Source organism: Pyrus communis, chromosome 9, assembly GCF_041283825.1.
Source record: "Pyrus communis isolate YQ-2024b chromosome 9, ASM4128382v1, whole genome shotgun sequence".
In the NCBI taxonomy this organism is placed as follows: domain Eukaryota; kingdom Viridiplantae; phylum Streptophyta; class Magnoliopsida; order Rosales; family Rosaceae; genus Pyrus; species Pyrus communis.
In genome coordinates, this window is record NC_142573.1 from 6313961 (window position 1) to 6326890 (window position 12930).

General features: G+C 38.4%; 3 protein-coding genes across 5 annotated transcripts; all 3 read left to right on the forward strand.

Moving 5' to 3' along the window:
* Positions 1-872: 872 nt before the first annotated feature.
* On the forward strand, positions 873-2561 carry LOC137741081 (putative pentatricopeptide repeat-containing protein At1g10330). The gene has a single exon (XM_068480885.2). The coding sequence runs from the start codon at positions 984-986 to the stop codon at positions 2418-2420; it is 1437 nt and encodes a 478-aa protein (XP_068336986.2). The 5' UTR covers positions 873-983; the 3' UTR covers positions 2421-2561.
* A 1491-nt stretch (positions 2562-4052) lies between these two features.
* LOC137738761 (cellulose synthase-like protein H1) lies at positions 4053-8334 on the forward strand. 3 transcript variants are annotated; one of them, XM_088700757.1, is made up of 9 exons: positions 4053-4460; positions 4546-4879; positions 5129-5254; positions 5796-5912; positions 6048-6260; positions 6342-6477; positions 6569-6738; positions 6930-7280; positions 7526-8334. In XM_088700757.1, exons 1-9 carry the CDS (start codon positions 4204-4206, stop codon positions 8069-8071), a joined length of 2250 nt encoding a protein of 749 aa, XP_088556883.1. In that variant the 5' UTR covers positions 4053-4203; the 3' UTR covers positions 8072-8334. The 3 variants fall into 3 exon arrangements, with proteins under 3 accessions (XP_088556883.1, XP_068334337.2, XP_088556885.1); XM_068478236.2 differs by having other exon boundaries at positions 6342-6471; XM_088700759.1 differs by having other exon boundaries at positions 6342-6471; positions 6578-6738.
* A 503-nt stretch (positions 8335-8837) lies between these two features.
* LOC148694127 (cellulose synthase-like protein B4) lies at positions 8838-9707 on the forward strand. Its single transcript, XM_088700760.1, has 3 exons — positions 8838-8976; positions 9047-9158; positions 9446-9707. The coding sequence occupies exons 1-3, from the start codon at positions 8971-8973 to the stop codon at positions 9646-9648; spliced, it is 321 nt and encodes a 106-aa protein (XP_088556886.1). The 5' UTR covers positions 8838-8970; the 3' UTR covers positions 9649-9707.
* Positions 9708-12930: the final 3223 nt, after the last annotated feature.

Below are 12930 nucleotides of genomic sequence, written 5' to 3' on the forward strand. Positions count from 1 at the left end.
CCAACTAAAGTATGGCTCGATTTATGAAAATTTTTGTTCGTCTGATTTCAATTTTTCTTAGACTGTAGAAAGATGAGTATTTGGGTTTCAATTTTTTTTTTCGTCAACATTCTACAACAGTTGTAATGAAAGTATTGATATATAAGACCCTTTCTATGGAAAGGAGAAGTATTAGTAATTTGTTTGCCTTTGGCATATCAGAAAGCGAAAGTTGTTTTCGTGCTAGCTTGTACTCCTATATGAAACCCTTCACTTCAACTTCATATTACAAATTTGTTGGAGTTCTGATTGACATTTGTTTTCCTTCTAAGAAATTGCTTGGGGTAGTGCATGTTAGTGAGTGCAGGTTAGATGAATTTCTTTCATCAAATAAAATTAAAAAATTGCAACAAAAAACAAACACACACAAACACCAAAAGACAAACAAATAAAAAACAACAGCCATGGAAAATGCTATAATGTTGTACGCAGCTCCCATAGAAATTTGAAACTTTATCAAAAATCAAATAAGATGCAGCAAAAAAAATGCAAAGAAAATTTTGAAAAACAAAAAGCTCTGTTTCTAAAGAGCTCAAGGTGGGAGGGGAGACAAATGACTCAGAAGATTTTTTATTTTCGAGTTTCTTTGAGATTTTATTTTATAATGGGTGTAAAGATAAATATACTTTTTAATTGGGTTTGGTAAGGTACTTTAGGTAATAAATTTGAGTTCAAAGAGATATTAATTCTTTAATTAAAAATAATATAGGTGTGGAGAGTAAGTTAGGTGTAAAAGGAAGTTAGATGAGTTCAAATAAAATTTCCAACTCATCATGCTCGTATAAATGAAGATATAAGACTAAAGCGTGATAACACAATTCTCATACACCTGAGCATTCTCTCTCTCACCCTTCCCTTCTCCCTCTCACCCAATTTTATAATTAGTTTTAAAACAAATAAGATAAAATAGCAAGCACAATTTTTGATACACATGAATTGGTGTTATGCCACAGTCATCACCCGAGTCTCTACTTCAACTCCTCCAATGCTTCCTCAAGCACCCTAACCAAATCAAACAGATCCATTCCCGCCTAATCACCAACGGTCATCTCCTCCACAACCAAAACCCTAAACCCTCCGCTTCCAAATGGATGCCAACCCTCCTCTACAACACTTTGATCAGAGCCCATCTAGGTTTCGGCCAACCCCGCAAGACCCTCCTCCTCTTCATCCACATGCTTGCCCACCAAGCCCCTCCCAACAGCCACACATTCCCTCCGCTTATCAAAGCCGCCGCAGCCACCTCTTCCTCCTCCTCATCGCCCTGTCCGGGCTCTCCCCTTCATACCCAAGTCGTAAAACGCGGCGTTTTGCGCGACCCTTTTATACAGACCTCGTTTGTGAGCTTCTATGCTGAGCTTGGTAAATTGTGCGATGCGCGTAAGGTGTTTGAGGAAATGTCTGAACCATGTGTGGTTGCGTGCAATGCGATGATTGATGGGTTTGGGAAGAATGGGGATATGGGTTCTGCTGTTTTGCTATTTGAAAGCATGCTGGAAAGGGACGTGGTTTCATGGACAAGCGTTATAAACGGGTTTGGGAGAAATGGGTGTTTTAGCGAGGGAATTTGGTTTTTTCAGATGATGATGAATCATGAGAATGTGATGGGTTGTTTTGTGAAGCCAAATGAAGCTACTTATGTTAGTGTGCTTTCTTCCTGTGCTAATTTGGGTGGGTGGGGATCTATTTATTGGGGGAAGCAAATACATGGGCATGTTATTAGGAATGTGATTGAATTGACTGCGTTTTTGGGGACTGCATTGGTGGATCTTTACGGGAAGACTGGCTGTTTGAACAGTGCCAGATACGTGTACCAGCAAGTGGTAGTTCAAGAAGTTTGTACTTGGAATGCGATGATTTCTGCACTTTCTTTGAATGGTAAAGAGAAGGAGGCTTTGGACTTGTTTGAAAAAATGAAGATCGAGAGGTTGCAGCCTAATGGGGTTACATTTGTCGCAGTTCTTACAGCATGTGCTCGTGGAAAACTGGTGAAGTTTGGTTCGGAATTGTTTAGATCAATGACCGATGATTTTGGAGTTGAGCCGACAATGGAACACTACGGGTGTGTGGTTGACCTCTTGGGCAGAGCAGGGCTGTTTTGGGAGGCAACTGAAGTTATTAAGGGCATGGCTTTCGAGCCTGATGCCTCTGTATTGGGGGCTCTTTTAGGTTCTTGTAAGATTCATGGGACTGCTGAGCTGGGAAATGAAGTTGGTGAGAAACTTCTCGAGTTGCAGCCACAACACTGTGGACGATACGTGGTTTTGTCAAACATTAATGCTGGGAAGGAGAGATGGGATCTTGCTGCAGCTGTGAGGAAAACAATGGTGGATGCCGGAATTCGGAAAATTCCGGCCTACAGTATGATTGATGCAAAGTAGAATTAGGGAAACTGATAATTTCTTGTATTTCTAATTAGCTATGTCTGTGTCTTAGACTCTTAGCCATTTAAAGTTGTGTAGAAAAATTCCGATTTTCGGAGTTTACAATTTTACTTTGCGATTCCAATATGGTTTTAGCAAAAAAAATATATGGTTTTTTTTTTTGGTCAATGAAAAAAAAAAAAAATACACACATATATGGTTGGTCCTGCTTGCTTTAGAGCCAGTGGCACGAAACGAACCACTGCCGTAACCTGTCCTTTTGAACGACTCCAAAAGAAATGACTTTGTAGTCTCCATCCTTTTGGTGTAATATGAAACTCTTGAAGAGATTCTCCGGATCTATTCCATCAAGATTATCGGATTAAGTGATCTGAATTTTTTCAAATTTCATCTAACGGCTTACATGTTGGTACCTCTTAAAAACTGTAATAATTTTTTACCGTTTAATAAAATTTGAAAGATCTGAATCATTTGATCCGGTGGTCTTGGTATAAGAGATTTATCTCATGAAACAGAATCTCAATCTGTCACTTGATAGGGAGAGGTGGGACCTCCTTTGTTAGTCCTAGTCCCGTCTCTACTTTCTAAGAAAGAATATTAATAATTTGTATTGACAAGTGTTTGAGACGTAATTTTTTTTGGTTTTGCATAAGTTAAAGTTAGCTGTTGATGAAATTGTGACTTGCGAGTCACATTTTCATTATTCAAAGTTGATGACGACGTATGTCTGAGGCTATCAAAAGTTTTTCTGTAAGATGAATTCTTTTGAATCCATCCACACAATAACAACACGAAAGACGTGTGTTGTAAAGGTTTTGAATCTTGATTTGTTCGTATTGGAAGAGTTAGACATCAGTCCTTACGTCATGTTCTCCAGTTGCCCAAAAGTTTGAAGAATCTTGATTTGTTCGTATTGGAAGAGTTAGACATCAGTCCTTACGTCATGTTCTCCAGTTGCCCAAAAGTTTGAAGGTAATAATATATACATAAATATATTGAATAAAATTACAATGAAAGAAAAGGCCATATTTTAATTGAAACCTAGATCTTCTCCGGATCTAAAAAATCTGAGTTTAAAGATCAAATGATCTGGATCGTTGAAATGTAATTCAACGACTATAATTATTATAACTTTTAGAAGAGCTTCCTGTTTGTAGCCGTTTGATTAAATTTTAACTATCCAGATTATTTGATCCTTAGGCTCAAATTTTTTGGATCCGAAGAAGATTTGGACTCTTTGAATTGAGCTCTTCAAAGAATGAATCAGATAAGAAGTCATCTGGTTCAGAAATCAAGTAATATGGTAGAGATGAAGAAATGGAGACCGAGGACGTACGGAAATCAAGTATTTGAAATTATCCTAAAAAATTGCACTCCCATAAGAACTCTTGGAATGAATATATATGGCGGCCTTGTGACAAATTTTATAACCACGGCAATGCAACCGCGAGCAGTTTTTGAGGGTTCCGTGGCATTACTGTTTACGTGTTTTAATTTGAATAAGCAACATAATTGATATGTCATGGAACACAAAATATATAATATTAATAAATAAATATATATACATCAACTGGGGATATGCTTTCAACACAATATTATTAGAAAATAATCGTATGCCACATACTCAGAAAACAAGCAGCCCGCAGAAGTCACAAACCAACTAGCTATACCTGTATAAATATGTAGAGATGCCTGCCAATTACCATTGAGGCAGGCTGCTGAACCACCCTCGTACACTTTGCATAAACCAAGCCACATAAATTTTCTTCGCGTTTTTCCAATGGCTAACCAAAACTCACTCCCTCTACACGAAAGAATAGAGCTTAGATACACTCTGCATAAAGTCATTGAGTTCATAATCCTCTTCCTCCTCCTTTCACTCCTCATTCATCGTCTTCTCTCTTTCAACAACCATGGTTTCGCTTGGCTCATTGCTTTCCTGTGTGAGCTCTCATTCACCTTAAATTGGGTCATCACCATAAGCAACAAATGGAACATTGTCGAATATAAAACCTACCCTGACCGCCTCTTACAACGGTATCTATGCACATCATCTCATTTTATGTATCGCTTAATTATATGTGGAACTTTTTGTTGATAATGTAGTTTTCTTGATAATTAGGGTTTCTAAGCATGAACTCCCTCCGGTGGACATGTTTGTGACAACTGCAGACTCGAAGTTGGAACCACCTATTATTACCATAAACACTGTTTTGTCTCTGTTGCCTGTGGACTACCCAACAAACAAGCTAGCTTGCTATGTATCTGATGATGGCTGTTCTCCCCTCACCTTCTACTCGCTTTCGGAAGCATCAAAGTTTGCCGAGCTTTGGGTTCCATTCTGCAGGAAATACAGTGTTCAAGTTAGAGCTCCTTTTAGATACTTCTCAAATAATAATGCCACATTTTCCAGTAATGACTCGAGTGAATTCAAGCAAAAATGGACATTATTGAAGGTGACCAATAATTTCAATTTTGATTTATATTACCAGAAAAATACTTATATATGTTGCGACTGTGTGAATCTAAACCACATATTCAGGAAAATAATAATTAACTTGATCAGTGATTCATATTCACAATATGTAGCAACATTTTATACTTTCGACTGTTTGGCAAGAGAACATTATTTTTGTTATTTTGTCCATTTTATGTATATATACTTGATGATGACAAATGAACTTGTTTGTATTCATGTTCTGAAGGATGAGTACGAGCAGCTTAGCCGCAAAATTGAGGATGCGGTGGGAAAATCTATTCCATTCGATGTTAGCCAAGACTTCGCAGTTTTTTCAAATATAGAACGTAATAATCACCCAACAATTATCAAGGTATATACGGCTCATTGTTCTGAAACTTTCTGCTCCTTTATCCTCTGCGCTGTGGCTTTTCTTCAAGGCAACGTTTTCAATTTTTGGAAAAATGTATGTTAGATAAAGCATATGAACTATGAAATATATATATATATATATATATATAATATAGTGGTACATACTATATCTATCCAGAAAAATACAGAGACAGACACAAAAAATATCTATATGATGTAAGAACTAGACAAAGATACCCTAGCTAGGACCATTTACAACTGTATCAATCCCGTGACTCCTTCACCTGCAATATACTACGGTTTTGTCGTACTGTAAAAATTTAGATGGACCGAATTTCCTAGCTATTTTTCCTTTGCCGAATTAAAACTAATCTGAAACAAGCAATTGCGAGGGTGGGTCGTGAAATGAGTTAGAATTAAGATGGCTTGATTCCCTTTGCAACCAAAAACAAAAAAAAGAAAAACCAAAAAAGAGATCGGGTGCATTTTAAAACACTATTTAGATAGAAAACTGATTGATTAGATGATTTTATATTTTGAAGGTTCTATGGGAGAACAAGGAAGATGTTTCAGATGGACCGCCACATTTGATATATATATCAAGAGAAAAACGGCCAAAGCATCCCCATCATTCCAAAGCCGGAGCCATGAATGTTTTGGTACCATGAGTTTAATTTCAAATATATATATATATATACATATATATATATATATATATATATATATATCTCTCTAATAATTATTTAATTTTAACCAGTTGATCAGTTAATCGATCACTAATTTATTGATTGTAGACTAGAGTCTCTGGGTTAATGACCAATGCACCCTTCATGCTGAACGTAGACTGCGATATGTTTGTCAACAACCCAAACATTATGTTGCATGCAATGTGTACGTTGCTCGGATCCGAGAACGAAACCAAAAATGCGTTTGCTCAGTTTCCACAGATCTTCTATGACGGACTCAAGGATGATCCATTCGGGAATCAGATGGTAGTTTTGTGGAAGGTACACACAAAAATCAATTTTGTCAGATTTTCATTTGCTAACTAAATAATATAACTGTTACCATGTATGCATGCATGGTAGTTTGTGGGGCATGGAATAGCAGGAATTCAAGGCCCTATTTATGCGGGAACAGGATGTGTTCATAGACGAAAAGTTATCTATGGTCTATCCCCTACTGATACCAAAACCGGAGAAAGATACCCTAATATTGGTAGTGGTAATTTGGTAAATCAAATTAAATGTCTAAAACCTGATGTGTAAACTCAATGAATGCATGATCGATCCTAGTTTTACTGTTTTTTTGGCAGGAAAAGTAGAAATGCTTAAAAATTTTGGGACTTCAGAAGAATTCACCAAATCAGCTGGTGATGCCTTGCAAGGGAATACAGAATGTGTAAACATGTCTTCGAAATCCATTGAGGCTGCACACCGAGTTGGAGAATGTGAGTACGAATATGGCACCAATTGGGGTATAAAGGTACATTGATGAAATATTGTTTTGTATCAATAAAATTTTGTCACATAAGTTGAGATTTAAAAACTTAAGATAGGATTCGGTAATACTACGGTTAATTGCAGCGTCGCTTCCAATTCCGAGTTTCATTTCATTTTTCAATCTCTATCTGTGCATATTTGTTTTGCTCTTTGTTAATTCCTTTTCTTGCTTAGGTGGGATGGAGGTATGGATCAACAACAGAAGATATCCTTACTGGCCTTTCAATCCATAACAAAGGTTGGAATTCTATTTTTTGTACACCAGACCCACCGGCGTTTCTAGGATGTGCACCTACAGGTGGTCCTGATTCCATGACCCAGCAGAAGAGATGGGCAACAGGCTTGCTAGAAATCCTGCTTAGTAAAAATTGTCCCATATTTGGCACTCTATTTGCAAATCTCCAATTTAGGATGTTCTTGTGTTACTTCTGGGTCCTTTCTTGGGGCCTACGTTGTATTCCTGAGCTGTGTTATGCTGCTTTGCCAGCTTATAGTATCATCACCAACACACATTTCTTACCCAAGGTGAGAGATATATACACCACATCCCTTTAATATTTTACTGTTCATGCAAGTAAAATATTTACTAATCGGGTTGTTATCAAGTTCTTTTGCTAAAATGGTGGCAATGTTTCAATTGTTCATATATCAAGAAAATCTGTATATACATTGCTACAATATTTGGTGAACAAATTTGATGATATTAGAGTCATCATTGTTCAAGAGTTTTTACTCTTTCTAATCGCTTTAGATCTAAATGTGTAATGCAGGGCCAAGAACCAACCTACTATATACCCATAGCTCTCTTTCTCCTTTACCATATTTACACTTTATTGGAGCACCTTCAAACCGGTCTATCGATCCGAGCATGGTGGAATAACCAAAGAATGGGAAGAATAACTGTAATGAGTGCTTGGTTATTTGGATTTATTTGTGTCATACTCAAACTCTTAGGGATAACTGAGACAGTCTTTGAAGTTACCAGAAAAGATCAATCTACTTCAAGTGATGAAGGCTCTGAAGATAGTGAAGCTGGCAGATTCACATTTGACACGTCTCCAATTTTCGTGCCTCCCACAACTATTTTGCTGGTGCAGTTAACCGCGCTTGCTACTGCTTTCTTGGGTCTGCGGCCGCAAGATCAAGACAAGCTAGGGTCAGGCCCCTTGGAGGTTATAAGTAGTGTGTGGTTGGTGTTATGCCTCTGGCCATTTTTGAAAGGGTTGTTTGGTACTGGGAAGTATGGAATTCCCCTATCCACCATATTCAAGTCTGTTGGTTTGACGCTACTGTTCTACACCTTGTGTAGAAATTAGAGTGATGCCCCTAAGCTCAATTATGACTAGTTGTCAGGCGTTGATGCAAGTGGGTCTCACATCTCATCAACCGCTTACAACCGCTGAAGTGCGCATTGCCGGAAACTGTTGCTAGCTCTCATGCTTCTAAACCATAAACGGTGGTAGTACTACCTTCTTAGGTTTAGTATCTAATTTTGTAGAGTGTATGCTACAATTTCAACTTAGTAAAACATCCTTTAGAAGATATATGATATCACATGCTTATCTGGTTTACTATATAATTAAGCATTCCCATGTGATTAACTTTGGGACTAGTGGTGGGGCCACACAAAGAAATATTTTCTCTTGCAACCATTTCATAATTTAAATGGCGTCACTAAACCAATTAATGTTTGTCACGTGTTTAAAAATTGAATCACTATTCCATAAAGAACTTGTCATGTAGCGAAATGTTGCAAAAGAGAACATCTTCACATGAGGACAAGGATAGACCCAAGCCCCTCTTGCAGTACTTTTTTAATTTTGTTGTGTATGCTTTGTTTTTGGTGTTTTTAGAACATTCTCAGTGAATGGCTCTATATGAGGTTGGAAAAATGGTAGATATAACTCATTTTAGAGTCTCAAGGAACCCTTGAGGCTTTATAAAAAAATCTCTCCCAATGAAGAGCTGTTTGTGACATAGCTGGAGCCACCATCATTAGTGTGAACACAGTGCTCTCTCTTCTAGCCGTTCATTATCCAACTCCCAAGCTAGCTTGCTATGCATCAGATGATGGGTGTTCACCTCTCACTCTCTACTCTCTCCTTGAAGTCTCGGCGTTTGCTAAGCGTTGGGTACCCTTTTGCAAAGAGTACCATGTTCAATCCCATATTGTAAAGTTATAGTCCATCAGGACTCCTTCAAGAATGGACAAAAAATGAAGGTAGGATTTGGCCTTATATGCTTAGTTGAATCTGTATATATGTATGATGTATTTATCTTTAATTTTGTAGGATGAGTATGAAAAGCTCTGCCAAGAAATTGAAGATGCTGTCCAAAAATTGGCTCCTCTTAATTTTTCTAGTGACACTCATAGACAGCAGGAACCATCCCACTATAATCAAGGTTCTTTTTCTTTAATTCATACTACAAGAAAAAACCTCCCAATAAATTTAAATTTAGTTTCATTGGTAAAGTTATATATATATATATATATATATATATATATATATATATATGCATGATGACTTTTATGGAGTGACAATATCAGCTCTTATTCAGTTTTTTAGATTATATATGCTAAACAATTGGCTGACGACTAATATCGTGGTCTCCTACAACTATTCCTCTAGGTTTAATTAGTGAAACCTAAATAAACTTTCTATCATTAATTTGAATTAATTTTTGTACAGGTGATATGGGAGAACAAAAGGAGAATTTCTCATGGTCTGGTGCACTTGGTTATGTAGCCAGGAAGAAGCGTCCAATTCACGCACATCATTACAAAGCTGGCGCTATAAACGCTTTGGTGAGAATTATTTGCTTGACTAAGAAAATGTTACCATCTCTCTTTTCAAATACATTTGTAAAATTTGTAAATTACTGTTGTACTTAGGCTTAATTAGCTAGTGTAAAATCTAAGATTTTATACCTAGTGACTAATTTTTTGAATTAGTTTTATATGCATAGATGAGGCTCTTCGGGTGTTATGACAAATGCCCCATTTATGTTAAACGTGGACTGCGACATGTACACCAACAATCCAAAGATCATTCTTCATGCAATGTGCCTACTGCTTGGTTTCTAGCATGAAAAGAAGGTGCACATTTGTACAGATTGCCCAAATGTTACACGACACTTTGAAAGATGATCCATTTGGAAGCAAGGGATTGTGGCGGTAAAAGTGCGCATATTATGATCATTTGAGTCTTACTTTATGAATATTTTAGGTAGGATAACGATTGGTAATTGATTGTAGGGTTAGTCTCAGTTTACTATCATGAAATTTCTTTATTTTCAACCTTTGATACATGAAGTTTTTTTCGTTCCAGTTTAGTAATTAAAGTCATAATTCTGAGACACTTTCATACATCCGTTAAGTTTTCCGTTAGAACCTCTGTTAACTAATGACGTGGCGCCTACGTAGACAATGACTGGGGGCCACGTGTCAATATGAACCCACGTGGATATTAAAAATTAAAAAAAAAAAAAAATTCTTTCCTAGGCATCCTATCTCACCCCTCGCGACCCCTCCCTCCTTCTCCCTCTCTTCTCTTCCCTGCACCAACCTCCCCGCACATCTACCCATCTACCCCGCTCATTTCCTTCTCTTTTATGCACCCACCCGACCTCTGTAACAATCCGTCCTAGGATTTACGGAACAAAAAGAGTATTTTTGTAATTTCACTAATTTTGGGATGTTTGTTTTGAAATGGGTTGCTTTTAAACCTTAATTGGTGTGCCAAAGGGCCCACCTTCTACTTTTGTTCCACTTGGTTCCCCCCTTCTTTTTCTGCCATGTGGCAGTTCCTACACCCTCATCACCTCTCTTCTCTCTCTTCTCCCTAAGTCTCTCAGCTCACTCTCATTTCTCTCTCTTAACTCTCTCTCACTCCCACATAACTTTTTCCTTCTGCCCTCACCCCCACCGGCAACACACCCACACAAACCTTTGAACCCACGGTCCATAGACACCACCACTTACTCGAGAGGACCACCCTTCTTCCTGCCTCATCTCTGTGAAGCATAGTGAAACCCAGGAAACCTAGGAGGTTCCTTCAGCGAGCCCGTGAGTTTCGAGCAAAGATTCGGCCACCATTCAACGTGTTCAAGGTACAAATCATCTTCCTCTATTTCATACCTTCCTTTTTGGGGTTAGATCGTACATTAGTTTGTGGGTTGGCCATTAACCATAGCATGGGAAGCCTCGACCTCCTTTTCCGGCAAGAAACTAAACCAGGCCTTTGGGCCTAAACCCCAAGCCCAAAGCTTTAGGGCAACCCAAACCCAAACCCTTGTCTTTAGGCCTTCGGGCAATTTGGAACTCCGGCCCTAGGTCCGTTAACCCCTTGAAGCCCAAACCTAATAACCCTTTTTATTTTTATTTTTATTTATTTTAAAAACCAAAACCCAAAGGCATTGGGCCGGGCTTTCAAGCCCAAGCCCCTTATTTGCAACCGATAGCCCTTAACCTGTTGAACCCAAAACCTTTTCCCTTGGGCTGGGTCACCAGCCCACTGACCCAAGCCCAAAAGCCCAGGCTCAAACCATGTTCAAAACCTTAGCACAGCTGCGCGTGGGTGATTGCCAGTGCCGATGCGTGGAGCACACACGCCACCGTCCACGACAGCACCGATGACCTTGTCGGCGACCCACGGCGGCGCGTGGCCATACCTGAGGTCCCTTTTTATGTTTTTCGACGTTCTGAACCCATTTATGACGTCCGTTTTCTGAAATTAAATCGTTGGAGTATAGTTTTGTTAATTGTACCCTTTATGTGCTTAGGTGCAATTATTAGCAGCGATTCCATCATTCCTATTTCGTACGACTTTACGCGACGAAGTATCTATGAGTGGACCCCTTCTAAAATGCATGTTTTAATAGTATAAATGCATACATGAAAAACATGATTTAATGGTTACGTTTTATGAGTATATTGGAATTATACTTTATGATTATCATGCTTTACTTAGAATATTTTGGAATACCTTATTTTATCGAAATTGATGTTCTTTGTAGTATATATGATGGATGACTATATACTAGTTATGAACATGTTTTCACACACTTCTTTATAGTATATATGATGGATGATTATATGCTATGAAGATGTTTTGAGATATATGTACCTATGTTTGGAAAAACTGTTCAATGATTTTGTGTGTATCTAGTGGTCATTGTTCTGCCTACGGGCGAGGGAGATATATGGCTAAGGAAGATATATGTTGATGGCTTCAGGCCAAGAGATATACGTATTGGCTGCAGACCGAAAAATACTGATACTGATACTTCTACTTAGCACACTATATACGAGATATGTTTCATGAAAGGTTTTATGGCATGCTAGGGTTTTCGGAAAACCTATTACTTATTATACTATGAGTTTTCATAAAACTTTGGGGGTTAGTATGTTGTTTAACTGTTTCAATATTTTATATATATATATATATATATATATATATATCAACTTAGTCCACTCACGTTTGTTTTGCACCCCTCTAAGGACTTAGAATCGAGGCGTACAATCCTGGCGTCAAGGCACTTCTTCATCGGCATCTTCGAGTTATCTCGGTGTAGGACCTGCTCCTTTGTTCATTCAATTTTATATTATTTCCTTTTAGTGTTTTAGTTAGTTGTATGCTCTGAACACGTTCCTCATTTGCATAATCATTGTATTTTAATTCATGACTTTTATTTATATTCATAGTTCTTATGCATCCTAATATGGCTTCGTCACCTTCAGGTGTCGGCCAACACGTGCCTACTCTGGTGTTTGGGAGAACATCAGGGTCGAGCGTGTCAACCTTTATACCGTACCCACCCCACCCTTTTCACCTAATTCCTCCCATCAGATCGTCACCGTATTCGAAACCCCCAAACTCGTTGTCGTCACCATGGTCTCCAAGATCAAGACCATTCAGTAGTTAAGACTGTGATTCGCTATCTCCGAAACACGGATTCGCTACTGGCTTCTTTGATCCACGGTCACCCGCGGCCGACCTTGGATAACACCGACCTATGCAGTGACAAGGCCTGCGTCATACCCAGATAGGTGGAAGATGAGCGGAGCAAATGGGTGGGTGTGCGGGGAAGGTGGGTGCAGAGGAGAGAATGGAGGGAGAAGGAGGGGAGAGGGTTCGGGGGGAGTAGGACGCCCATAAAAGAAAAAAAATTATTA

Excerpts from the sequence above, each read along its gene's own strand:
- LOC137741081 (XM_068480885.2), top strand. The coding sequence starts at position 984 with ATGCCACAGTCATCACCCGAGTCTCTACTTCAACTCCTCCAATGCTTC.
- LOC137738761 (XM_088700757.1), top strand. The coding sequence starts at position 4,204 with ATGGCTAACCAAAACTCACTCCCTCTACACGAAAGAATAGAGCTTAGA. Across the intron at positions 6,478-6,568 it reads ATACCCTAATATTGGTAGTG|GAAAAGTAGAAATGCTTAAA; the intron begins GTAATTTGGTAA and ends TTTTTTTGGCAG. Across the intron at positions 7,281-7,525 it reads ACACACATTTCTTACCCAAG|GGCCAAGAACCAACCTACTA; the intron begins GTGAGAGATATA and ends TGTGTAATGCAG.
- LOC148694127 (XM_088700760.1), top strand. Across the intron at positions 9,159-9,445 it reads ACCATCCCACTATAATCAAG|GTGATATGGGAGAACAAAAG; the intron begins GTTCTTTTTCTT and ends ATTTTTGTACAG.